General features: G+C 37.1%; 1 protein-coding gene across 5 annotated transcripts in view; it reads left to right on the top strand.

The window, feature by feature from the left end:
• Positions 1 to 2,977, top strand: part of LOC148016074 (bidirectional sugar transporter SWEET4-like) — a 28,236-nt gene extending 25,259 nt beyond the window's left edge. For 3 of the 5 annotated variants that reach the window (XM_087664242.1, XM_087664244.1, XM_087664246.1), the window contains 4 exons: positions 883 to 1,099; positions 1,429 to 1,590; positions 1,772 to 1,891; positions 2,196 to 2,977. In XM_087664242.1, the coding sequence (XP_087520368.1) occupies positions 883 to 1,099; positions 1,429 to 1,590; positions 1,772 to 1,891; positions 2,196 to 2,576 (880 nt within the window). In that variant the 3' untranslated portion in view covers positions 2,577 to 2,977. The remainder of the gene's footprint in view (positions 1 to 882; positions 1,100 to 1,428; positions 1,591 to 1,771; positions 1,892 to 2,195) is intronic. The other 2 variants (XM_087664243.1, XM_087664247.1) reach the window with 1 other exon arrangement.
• Positions 2,978 to 13,691: the final 10,714 nt, after the last annotated feature.

Raw genomic sequence — 13,691 nt, 5'->3', positions numbered from 1 at the left:
TAAGTCTTTACTCATCAAGTATTAACTTAATCTATTACATCCCTACTAGAGAGAAAGCCATCAGAACTTAATCACTTCTATTTACGCCTTTAACTCTTATTAACTTAGCGTGTTCCTAAAAAAAGAGCCAATCTTAACTCTCTTATAAATAGATCTTGCTCTTAGAACTCATAAAACTAGAGATGATGTTGCAATTCTTAGAGCCTCTATACTCCTTATCAAGACATTGTTCTTAGAGCTTATATATATACTCCCTGTATCTTTTAAGCATGGCTCATAAGTATTGTTCTTAGAGCTTATATACATACTCTTTATCCTATAAGTATTGCTTGTTTCTACGTAGAGCTTCTATACCATAGGGTGATATAGCATATGTTCTTTACTTTATTAAAGCATTCATACTTAACATAAGGGCCTGCATACACCAAGTAATTCTAAGTGTTCTTTATACTTGAAAATAATATTTTGGCTTAACTTATAACATGTGTTGATTAGTTTGCCACCCACCTTTGCTTATGGTTTGCAATATGGAAAAGTAAGCATAATAGGCCACTAGTGGCCTTACTAGTCATTGGATTCACCTATAACCACTTTGTTAATCCTAAAGAAGTTGTATTATATTAAAGAATGTATCCAACACATATCAAACAAGTAGCAAATTTGAAAAACCTATTTGGAGTTCATCAGATGCATCGAGTTCTTTTCAACTCAATAAAACGTCTAGAGTAACACTAAAGTGAATGAAAGCTCTATCCCTATGGTTTTGGTTTATTTTAGTCCCATAAAACAACTAGGGCAAGTCTTGGCTAGGTCATTCATGTAATTTTAAGCTTATTGCATTTACATTATATTTTGACTCATCCAACTTCATTAAATGTGTAGGCCAACTATCATTCACATAGTAAGGCTCAAGTCGAGTGGGGGACTATCAGGAAACTTGTATGTCTTCAAGCTTTTTAATTGCTTGTTATGGGCATTCTATGGTCTTCCCTTTGTTCACCCACATGACTTTTGGGTGGTCCTCACCAATAGCTTTGGATGTGGATTTGCTCTACTCTACATGGGACCTTACCTTTTCTATGCAACAAGGAGTGAGAGAGTAAGTAGTTATTTGACTGAAATTCAAATCTTTACAAGCATGGGTTGCATGAGCATAGAACCCAAGTCATTGATAATTATGAAGAAACCTTTAACAGCATAAAACCCAAGTGACTAACACAACCATGCACACTTTCATCATCTTGTCCCTCTCACTTTAGTACAAAATGTAATGGTAAGGAATTAGGATGATAAAGGTCCATGATGTACGTGCAAGGAATAAGAATGATAATTTGGCTTACTATAGCACCACCTAGCATTTCCCATTTGTAGATTTATGTTTTGTTAAGATAAAGGTTATAAATACACTCCTTTGTGGTTATTGTGCAGCTAAGCATGCTTTGGAGGCTTTTTACCATTATATCTATTTTCATCATAATGGTGGTGTTGCTTTTGACTATCGATCACTCTCAACATAATAGGATTTTGGTCGTGGGTATTCTGTGCACAATTATAAGTAGTGCCATGCACATGACTCTCCTATCACAATGTGTAAGTTTCTTATGTTTCATTCAAATAGCATGAACAACTAAATGAACTTGGGCTTGCTTTTGTCCCTTTTCTTGACTATTTTCAATCATAAAAGCTTTTCTTTTTTGAGCTTAGTAAAAATATGGATTGATTGCATAAATTTGTGAATTTTCTAATGGATGATTGAGTTTGATATGTATAGGGACTAGCATTGCAATCTAAGGAGATTTTCTACTTGCAACCTACATCATCGATTGCAGCATTTGTGAAAGGAGCAGTATGGACAACATATGGATTAGTCAACCTTGACATCTTCATAGTGGTGATCAAGCTACTACTCCCAATGATTTAAGATGCAGAATTCGATGTTAAGAGATTCTTATATTAGGACACATGCTATTAAAATATCAGCCATGAAACAAAGTGTGTTTTATATATTTAAGTCAGTCAAATAAAAATTGTAAATATGGATACATAGTATGAATCAGAAAGTATATTCTTCTAAAAACATGTGATAATAGCTTTCAATGCTCAGTTTCTCTATGACTAGTTCACAAACCCTTCAAAAATTTCCATAGATTTAAAATAATGGCTATCCATTCTTAAATTTTCCACTCCCTTTACAGATACCCAATGGAATTGGTGTCTTGATTGGAGTGATTCAAGCTATAATGTTGGTTATTCTCATTAAAGATAAGAAGAGAAAAGAGGATCCATCAGTCATCATCAGTGGCCAAAATGATGGGTTTTGTGAAGGGCCTAAAGTCCGCTCTCGAAGAAACTCCAGTCAAGTGGCTCCAATCGACACAATCGATCCTCATGATGATAAAGTTCGCTCTCGAAGAAACTCTAGTCAAGTGGCTCCAATTGACATGATTGATTCTCGTGCCACTAATGGGTTGATTAATGTTGATCTAGAAGCACATCAAGTTAATGCAAGAGTACCCTCATCCTTCAACGTATCATTATCCACAGATCTAGAAGCACATCAAGTGAATCCTAGGTGACTATCACCTTCAATTCATCATTAAGTAGAAGCATTGTGCCTATGTTGCAAGTGGCCAATGGGATCTTTATATCTCTTCTCCATTGAAGCCCTTTCTTTAGTTTCAAATTTGTACATATTAACACTATATGAATCCATAACTCACCCTACTGTAATTAGCAAACACTTTTGGTTCTCATATCCCACTTTGTGACAACTAAATTTCCAAAAAGACCACACACGGAGCATAGTTGACATGCTTGCACACATATGCCTCTTACTTTTGAAACACAAAAGTCCACAATGTGCTCTTGGCTATACCAAAATTTTGGCAATATGATGGTGCATGTGCACCTCCCTATGTAGTAAGTCACTCATGAATAGAAAGAGAAAAAATAATTTTCTTATGCAAGTTCAATTTAAGAGGAGTCATTTTCATTTTGATGCATATTCAAATAGTGTCCATTGCAATTGAAACTGCCTTTCAGTTAAGACCACCTTTCGGCACCAAAAGAGCTCTCTCTCTCTCTCACACACACACACACACACACACACACACACACACACACACACACACACACACACACACACACACACACACACACACACACACACACACACACACACACACACACACACACACACACACACACACACACACACACACACACACACACACACACACACACACACACACACACACACACACACACACACACACACACACACACACACACACACACACACACACACACACACACACACACACACACACACATTCGGTAGCATAAGGAAATGATATAGACCCCTAAAGATGAACAACCATTGGAAAGTTTGATACACATGCACCAAAATAGATTACGAGGCATTCTTTGATTCCATACATTTTCATGTCATGTACGTAAATCCATTTATTAAAAATTGATAGTCATAACAATTGTAGCAATAATGTGAAAACTACATTTTCTTATGAAGCTACCAAAACTCCATGTTAGATAACACAATGAAAAGTTGGCATGAGGAGGAGCATCGCTTCAATCTAAGTATGTAGCTATCAAACCATAAATGGAAGAAATACTCAATGAGAGTTTGCAAAAAGGACATTTGAGTGTATTTCGAGTGTATGCAAAAAGTACAAGCATGACATTTAGCCCAAGCGATATGTACAAGAATGACATTTGACTACATAAAGCATTCTAACATCAAAAGAACTTCTTTTAAAGTAGCCATTTGTTCTTATCATTTTCAAAAAAGAGACATAGTCCCACTACCACATGCAAGATGTTCTCTGTGTGTCTCTCTCTCTCTCTCTAGTATATATGTATGTATGTATGCATATTCAATAGAGAACACACACACACACACACACACACACACACACACACACACACACACACACACACACACACACACACACATGCGCGCGTGCATGCACACACACACGCACAATTGTTGCAACTTGGGAAGCCATTATATGTTACTTTCTAGTTAATAGGGAAAGTTCCACAATAATGACAAAACAATGTATTCTCATGTGATACATAAGAAGAAAAAAGTATAGATGATGAACACTCAATAAATCAATATGATATCTATCAGTAGCAATCTACATAGGCTATTAAATAACAATTATTATAATAGATTTTGGTTAACAACAATCATACAATATTTTCTGTTAATAGCAACCATACAATGTAAAGCATACAAACACATTGCACTAAAAGAATGTGTTGTAGTTCTTCATCATACACTAGTAAAGATTAATTGAATCAACTAACAAATTGCAAGAAAGAAAATAATATAGAAAGAGTACACACTACACAATACAATCAATGGGTACAATCTCTCACCATGCATGGGTGAGCACCTCTCCCATTCATGTATTTGTGAATTTTTAATTATATTTTGTGCTAAAAAATATACTGAATGACATCCCTTTTGGGCTCTTTCTTTTCTTCCCCTTGAGAGCCATACTTTTGCTTAGAAACATCTAACTACAAACCTATTTTAAGATTTATATAACACCACTAAAAATTTTAAATATAGATCTATTCTAAGATTTTTACCAAAAGATTAACATTTTAGAATTTTTAGATTTAATTTTAACAAATTAAAACCAAGTAAATAACTTATACATGTGTATATGCAATGATCTTGCATTGAGAAGTGTCTACAAAAATATAATACTCTCATGTTGGTTATGAATCACTTAAAAATAAGTAAAACTTATGCATATGATGCACTCTACTAAAAAATATTAATTTACCTAACTCAACACAATAATTAGCTCACCACAACATAAAATGCATTAGCTCCTTCCCATCTATCTACCAAGCTGGTGCGCAGATCGGTCGCAGTATGCTCACGTAGTGAATCCTGGAAGGTCCCCAAGAACAATGAACTCTACCTTTTTGCACAAAATACAATGTAAAAAGCATGAATGACAAGAGCAAGAGACCAATTGGGTTCAATCTCCCCCCATGCCTTGTGTGAGCGCTTCACAAAGCATGTATTTTATGTATATTTCCATCTTCATGCTCAATAATAGCACAATTTACAAAAATATGACAAGCTTTTAGCTTTTGAGTTTGCTTTTACAAAAATAGAAATAAAGCTAATGGACGGTGCCCATAGAGTCTGGCACACCCAACACAATGTCCCAAATAGAAATAACATATCCGTGCCCATAGGCGCATACAAAATAATAATAAATAATCGATGCCTCAATAGACATAACAAAATATAGGTGTGGCGCCTATCAAAATATAATCCATAGGTCGAATACTCGCTAGACTCCAATGCTTTCCTCCTCTACTGCTGCTATCTCTACACATCAACTGAAGCATTCACAATCGTTAGTAAAATAATACAATTAAACCGACAAAAGTGAATACCTAGCAGTCTTCAGCTACATAAATAAATCAACTGGTTAGAAATAAATCCTAACCTTAATTTATTACGAGTGTGCACTCTAAACTCATAAACGTTTATTAATTTAATATGCATTTTACGGAATCACCCGCTATGGAATCACCCATGTACACACTAAATTAATGAAACGCCCGAAAAGGACAGGCGTCCCCATCAACTTCTCGCACAAAGAATCCACTTTGTGTATGAGCCCTGGTCATCAAAGTTTACGGAATCCACCATAAAACCTCACGGAATCCACCGTGGAATATGCCTCCTGACATCATACCCCCGGGGTGGGATAGCAATTGACCTCAATTGCTATTAGCTCAATGTGGAGCTAACAGAGTCGGGAAAGCATTTAAGTCTCTAGCGTGCATCCATTGTGCTTCCTCTACAGGATGATTCTTAAATTTTACTAGATATCTAGAATACCTTCGGCCAGTTCTAGTGGTCATAAAGTCAGTGTCAATGATAGCTTCTGGTTCAAGTATTTCAATCTCTTCCTTTAATAAAGGTGGGTTTTCATAAACAGGGTGGACAGGTAATTGGCCTCTAAATGGTCTCAATAAACTAATATGAAATGTATTGTGAATTTTCCAATGAGATGGTAATTCTAACTTGAATGCATTATCATTAATTTTATGAATGATTCTAAATGGTCCATAGAATCTAGGAGCTAGTTTGACAACTGGATGTCTATCTACACTTTGCAGTCTACGTTTTTCTATTCTCAGCCAAGCATAATCGTCAACTTTGAAATTCATGGCTTGTCTTTTCTTGTTGGCTTGATTGGTATATGATTGTTGGGCTTTAGCAATCATATCCTTAACCTCATCAAAAATACTGTTATGCATACTAGCAATATCATCAGCACTCTGAATTCTATTAGACAAAGATGCAACAGGTTTTGATAATCTATATCCATAAATGACTTCAAACTGTGCTTTCTTTGTAGATGTATGCGGTGTATTGTTATATGCAAACTGTAATAAATGCAAATGAGTGTCCCATGTCTGAGGTTTAGAGATGGTATATGCACGTAAAAGATCTAAAATGGTGCTGTTTGTGGCTTCTGTTTGTCCATTAGTTTCTAGATGAAATGCAGAGGAGAAATCAATCTTTGTGCCTAGATTAGCAAACAGGGTAATCCAAAAATTGTTACAAAATCTAGAATCACGATCTGAAATGATAACTTTTGGCAATCCATGGTTAGTAAAAACAGTTTTCAAAAATAACTGTGCTGCCTGTGATGCTGTTAAAGTTTTTTTACATGGAATGAAATATGCTTGTTTACTAAATCTATCTACAACTGTCCAAATCATATCATGGTTAGATTTAAGTATTTGGTAAACCAGTAATGAGATCCATAGAAATTTGTTCCCAAGGTTTAGATGGAATAGACAAAGGCATAAGTAATCCATACTGTTTACCATGATGTCTCTTAACTCTTTGACAAATCAAACATTCAGAAACGAAATTAGATACATCTTCATCCATATGCGGCCAATAAAAATCTTCAGTTAACATACGTAATGTAGATATGATACCTCTATGACCTTGATATGGGGGACAATGAATTTCATTCAAAACAAATGATCGGAATGGAATAGTAACACACAGTCTCTTTTCATAAAACATAAATCCATGATTATATGACAATGAATCAACAGGAATGAAATTATTTTGAACCAATTTATTCCAATCAGAATGAAAAGTAATATCCTGGTGATATGTATCTTTCATAGCAATCAAAGAATCAAAAGATATGACAGAAATATTATGAATTGCAGGTCTTCTACTCAATGCATCAGCAACTACATTTTCTTTTCCAGGTTGGTATTGAATGATAGGATGAAAACTTTGAATAAAGGAAGCCCATTTGATATGACGGTCAGAAATTTGGGGTTGGCTAAGTAAATGTCGAATACTTTGCTGATCGGTCTTTATCATAAATTCTGAACCCATTAAGTAGTGTTTCCACTGTCTTAATGCTTGTACAACTGCTAATAGTTCTTTGTCATATGTGGAATATTTCAGCTCAGAGGGTTTCAGCTTACAACTAGAATATGCTATAGGATGATTGTCTTGCATAAGTACGGTTCCTATTCCTGATCCGCTAGCATCGGTCACAACTAGAAAGAATGGTCTATTAAAGTCAGGCAACTGTAGAATAGGGGCATTGGTTAATGCATGTTTCAGTAAGTCAAAGGATTTCTGTTGATTTTCAGTCCATTGATAAACAATTCCTTTCTTCAGAAGTTTGGTTAATGGTAAAGCAAGTAATGAAAAATTACGTACAAACTTCCTATAGAAACTAGCAAGACCAAGGAATGAGCGTAACTCATGCATGTTTTTAGGAACAGGACAATTCAATATTGCATCAATTTTCTTAGGATCAACTTTAATTCCTTCAGATGATACAATATGACCTAAATACTCAATTTCTGTCTTAAAGAATTCACTCTTTTCAGGATTTGCATACAGTTGATTTTCTTTCAATAACTGAAAAACCAATGACAAATGCTCATAATGCTCTTTCTCATTTTGACTAAACACCAAAATATCATCAAAGAAAACAATCACACAGTACTGATATTTCAGAAAGATATGGTTCATCATTCTACTAAAGGTAGCAGGTGCATTAGTCAATCCGAATGGCATGACTAAAAATTCGTAATGACCAAACTGTGTTCTGAATGCAGTCTTAAATATGTCAGATTTATCTAGCCTCACCTGATGATAACCAGACTTAAGGTCAATTTTACTAAATATGGAAGATCCTTGCAGTTTGTCCATAAGGTCATCAACTCTAGGAATAGGATACCTATTCTTTACAGTGATCTTATTTAAAGCTCGGTAGTCAATACACATACGATAGGTATTATTCTTTTTCTTGACTAACAATACAGGTGCACCGAATGGAGAACTGCTAGGTCGAATCAAACCTCTATTTAGTAATTCCTCAACTTGACTCTGGATTTCTTTTTGCTCTATCTGGTTGTGCCTATATGGTGCTTTGCAAGGTGGTTGTGTGCCAGGGATCAAATCTATCTTATGGTCTTCTGGTCGCGAAGGAGGTAAACCTGGTGGTAGGTCTTCTGCAAAACAGTCCTTAAAATATGCAAGAAATTCCTTATGCCTAGGGTGCATATGATTTTCCTTTACTTGCAATTCATGCACCCAAATGAGATATGATTTACTACTCTTGCGTAATGCACATTTAGCTTGAGTATGCGAAAGCAGTGGAAAAACATTAGATGAATGCATACCATATAATGTAATAGATTTTCCCTGAAAATTAATATTCATTGTGTGTGTGGAATAATCTATATCTGGATTATGCTGGTGTCGCCAAGGCATTCCTAAAATAATGTCACTTGACTGTAATGGAACAACTAAGAAATTTCTTCTTTCAGTGTATGAACCAATTTGAATCTCTAAGTCTTGGACTTCCTGTGTACCATTATACCTAGTACATAAAAATGCAGCTTTTATGCGATAGTGCGTAGGTACAGTCTATAATTTCAATTCTTTTTCTAATTTTGCTGAAATAAAATCATGAGTACTACCGTCATCATGCAAAATAGTATTTTCCTTTCCATGCACCAAACATTTCATAGTCAATAAGGAATGTGGAGTAGGCATACTTGGTAAAGTGTCGGAAGTAGTAGTGGTGTCGTCCTCATCTTCAGTGAAATCAGGCATATCCTCATGTTCGTCTTCGTCCATGGCTCCAAGATAGTTGATATGAGCTGATGGCTTCTTTGAATGACAATTTGCTGCGAGATGTCTAGGATGGTGACATTTATAGCATACTATTGGCTTGGCTTTGGTTACATTATTTGCAATGGCGGGAAGTCTAGGTACATTTGAATTTGGCTGTGGAATAGGCTTAGGATTTGGATTGACATTGGATGGTAATGCAGGTGGTTTAGCCCAATTCTTGCGGAAAGATGGTGAAGAAAAACGACCTGGATTAAATCTTCTAAAATTGGAATTGAATTGTTTAGATCCATAATTACCATTGGCTTGGAATTGCTGTGGCCGTCTGTCTCTACCGCGTAACTTATCTTCAGTGTCGTGAGCTAGTGAAATGGCGTCTTCAAGGGTAGCAGGCTTGAACATGTTCACTTTAGCGTAGTAATGTCCAAGAAGTCCAGACATATACTTCTGCTTATGTGTCGTCTTTGGTACGTCTTCAAGCATGCGTAGCTATAAGAGTGCATTCCAAAAACGCTCTGTATACTGAGGAACAGGCTCACGATCCCGTTGTTGAAGTAGATCCCATTGCTTGATAGCCTTCTCATGAAATTGCGGTGGAAGGAAATTCTGCATGAACTTCTTCTTGAAATCTTCCCAAGTAGCAGGACATTCTATGCTCTTGCGTACTACAGTCCACCAAAGTGATGCTCTGTCTACCAAATGATTAGTAACACACTTGATTTTATCTTTTTCTGGATAAGTTTCCTCATGGAAATAGTCATCAAACTGACTAATGAACGATAAAACAGTCTTTCCTTCTCGTATGCCATTGAAAGTTCGAAATTCGAAACTTCGTTTACTTATCTTTGATTCCTTACGAATGGTTTGAGCCTCAAGGGTAGCGTCGATGGTACGCCGAATTAAATCTTCAGCTTGAGGTTCTTCTTTGTCGGTAGACGCTCTTTGTAATTTTACCAATTGCGCTTGCAATGCTTGCCTAGCCTTTCGTTCTTCTTCCAATTGCATCATGATTAGGTCCAGCTTTTGCTCCATCGTAGGCTCAGGTAGGTCGTCTTCAGCCATAGGATCATCCATACGTGGTTTCGTCATCCTGTAAAACTCAAAAGACCTTTCTCACTCAAAATCAGGTTAGCGGGATGAGCGTAGCTCAAGTTCGGGGTTACAAGGCTATGTGTTTTTGGGTATTTCTTTCTCAATCTTCAAAAAATCTGCGATATTTCCTTCTTTGTATGCTGAAAATACTTCAGCGAACCTGCGTATGGGTAGAATACCTTGCCACGAACAACTTTGCAGTTCGGAGTTTCTGCGCAGGAACAACCCTTCTAGGAATTTTGAGCACAAGTCAGTTCTGACTCCAGTTGACTAGTCTGACTTGCAGAGTTGCAGACTTGCAGAACTTAGCCGACTTAGTGAACTTGCAGGACTTGATCACAGTTGACTTGCAGAACTTGATTTCTGGAGTGCAGGACCTGGAGTTGCTGACTTGGGGAGTTAGAAGCTTTGAGTTACTTAGTGGATTAAGAAGCATATTAAATTAATAAACGTTTATGAGTTTAGAGTGCGCACTCGTAATAAATTAAGGTTAGGATTTATTTCTAACCAGTTGATTTATTTATGTAGCTGAAGACTGCTAGGTATTCACTTTTGTCGGTTTAATTGTATTATTTTACTAACGATTGTGAATGCTTTAGTTGATGTGTAGAGATAGCAGCAGTGGCGGAGGAAAGCATTGGAGTCTAGCGAGTATTCGACCTATGGATTATATTTTGATAGGCGCCACGCCTATATTTTGTTATGTCTATTGAGGCATCGATTATTTATTATTATTTTGTATGTGCCTATGCGCACGGATATGTTATTTCTATTTGGGACATTGTGTTGGGTGTGCCAGACTCTATGGGTACCGTCCATTAGCTTTATTTCTATTTTTGTAAAAGCAAACTCAAAAGCTAAAAGCTTGTCATATTTTTGTAAATTGGGCTATTATTGAGCATGAAGATGGAAATATACATAAAATACATGCTTTGTGAAGCGCTCACACAAGGCATGGGGGGAGATTGAACCCAATTGGTCTCTTGCTCTTGTCGTTCATGCTTTTTACATTGTATTTTGTGCAAAAAGGTAGAGTTCATTGTTCTTGGGGACCTTCCGGGATTCACTACGTGAGCATACTGCGACCGATCTGCGCACCAGTGGTATCAGAGCGGAGCTGAGATCAAGAGCTTCCAATCGCTACCCATCTCATGCGAAGGCGGAGCTCCTGGAACGATCGGGCTCTACAGTCAATCTCGTCGCGAACTGTCGATACAGGCAGACTTCTGGCGATCAAGAACCCCTGTTTCTGTTATCAGATTGCGAAGGACCAAGCTGTACAGGCGGAGGACCACGTATTCATCTCCTTCACCAAAATTGTGGATAAACAGACAAAAAGAGTAACTTTCTTTTCATTAAGCTTCAAAGACCAAAGTTAACAATTAGTAAGATTGATTAGAAGCTTCACAAAGCTTAATTAATCAAATTGAATTGAATGCAGCGTGAGGCTGTTCAGGGCGGCACGAAATCCGTCAAGGACATACTTTTGTCCTAAAAATCAATGACGGATTAAGAAGCTTCTTAATCCACTAAGTAACTCAAAGCTTCTAACTCCCCAAGTCAGCAACTCCAGGTCCTGCACTCCAGAAATCAAGTTCTGCAAGTCAACTGTGATCAAGTCCTGCAAGTTCACTAAGTCGGCTAAGTTCTGCAAGTCTGCAACTCTGCAAGTCACCTAAGTCTGCAACTCTGCAAGTCAGACTAGTCAACTGGAGTCAGAACTGACTTGTGCTCAAAACTCCTAGAAGGGTGGTTGTTCTTGCGCAGAACCTCCGAACTACAAAGTTGTTCGTGGCAAGGTATTCTACCCATACGCAGGTTCGCTGAAGTATTTTCAGGATACAAAGAAGGAAATATCGCATATTTTTTGAAGATTGAGAAAGAAATACCCAAAAACACATAGCCTTGTAACCCCGAACTTGAGCTACGCTCATCTCGCTAACCTGATTTTGAGTGAGAAAGGTCTTTTGAGTTTTACAGGATGACGAAACCACATATGGATGATCCTATGGCTAAAGACGACCTACCTGAGCCTACGATGGAGCAAAAGCTGGACCTAATCATGATGCAATTGGAAGAAGAACGAAAGGCTAGGCAAGCATTGCAAGCGCAATTGGCAAAATTACAAAGAGTGTCTACCGACAAAGAAGAACCTCAAGCTGAAGATTTAATTCGACGTACCATCGACGCTACCCTTGAAGCTCAAACCATTCGTAAGGAATCAAAGATAAGTAAATGAAGTTTCAAATTTCGAACTTTCAATGGCATACGAGAAGGAAAGACTGTTTTATCATTCATTAGTCAGTTTGATGACTATTTCCATGAGGAAACTTATCCAGAAAAAGATAAAATCAAGTGTGTTACTAATCATTTGGTAGACAGAGCATCACTTTGGTGGACTATAGTACGCAAGAGCATAGAATGTCCTGCTACTTGGGAAGATTTCAAGAAGAAGTTCATGCAGAATTTCCTTCCACCGCAATTTCATGAGAAGGCTATCAAGCAATGGGATCTACTTCAACAATGGGATCGTGAGCCTATTCCTCAGTATACATAGCATTTTTGGAATGTACTCTTATAGCTACGCATGCTTGAAGACGTACCAGAGATGACACATAAGCGGAAGTATATGTCTCGACTTCTTGGACATTACTACGCTGAAATGAACATGTTCAATCCTGCTACCCTTGAAGACGCCATTTCACTAGCTCACGACACTGAAGATAAGTTACGCGGTAGAGACAGATGGCCACAGCAATTCCAAGCCAATGGTAATTATGGATCTAAACAATTCAATTCCAATTTTAGAAGATTTAATCCAGGTCGTTTTTCTTCACCATCTTTCTGCAAGAATTGGGCTAAACCACCTGCATTACCATCCAATGTCAATCCAAATCCTAAGCCTATTCCACAGCCAAATTCAAATGTACCTAGACTTCCCTCCATTGCAAATAATGTAACCAAAGCCAAGCCAATAGTATGCTATAAATGTCACTAGCCTGGACATCTCAAAGAAGCCATCAGCTCATATCAACTATCTTGGAGCCATGGACGAAGACGAACATGAGGATATGCCTGATTTCACTGAAGATGAGGACGACACCACTACTACTTCCGACACTTTACCAGGTATGCCTACTCCACATTCCTTATTGACTATGAAATGTTTGGTGCATGGAAAGGAAAATACTATTTTGCATGATGACGGTAGTACTCATGATTTTATTTCAGCAAAATTAGTAAAAGAATTGAAATTACAGACTGTACCTACGCACTATCGCATAAAAGCTGCATTTTTAGGTACTAGGTATAATGGTACACAGGAAGTCCAAGACTTAGAGATTCAAATTGGTTCATACACTGAAAGAAGAAATTTCTTAGTTGTTCCATTACAGTCGAGTGACATTAT

This window comes from Lygodium microphyllum, chromosome 23, assembly GCF_053477565.2.
Source record: "Lygodium microphyllum isolate KBCC chromosome 23, Lygodium_microphyllum_v1.1.10, whole genome shotgun sequence".
NCBI lineage: Eukaryota > Viridiplantae > Streptophyta > Polypodiopsida > Schizaeales > Lygodiaceae > Lygodium > Lygodium microphyllum.
This window is presented reverse-complemented; position numbering and strand designations above follow the sequence as displayed.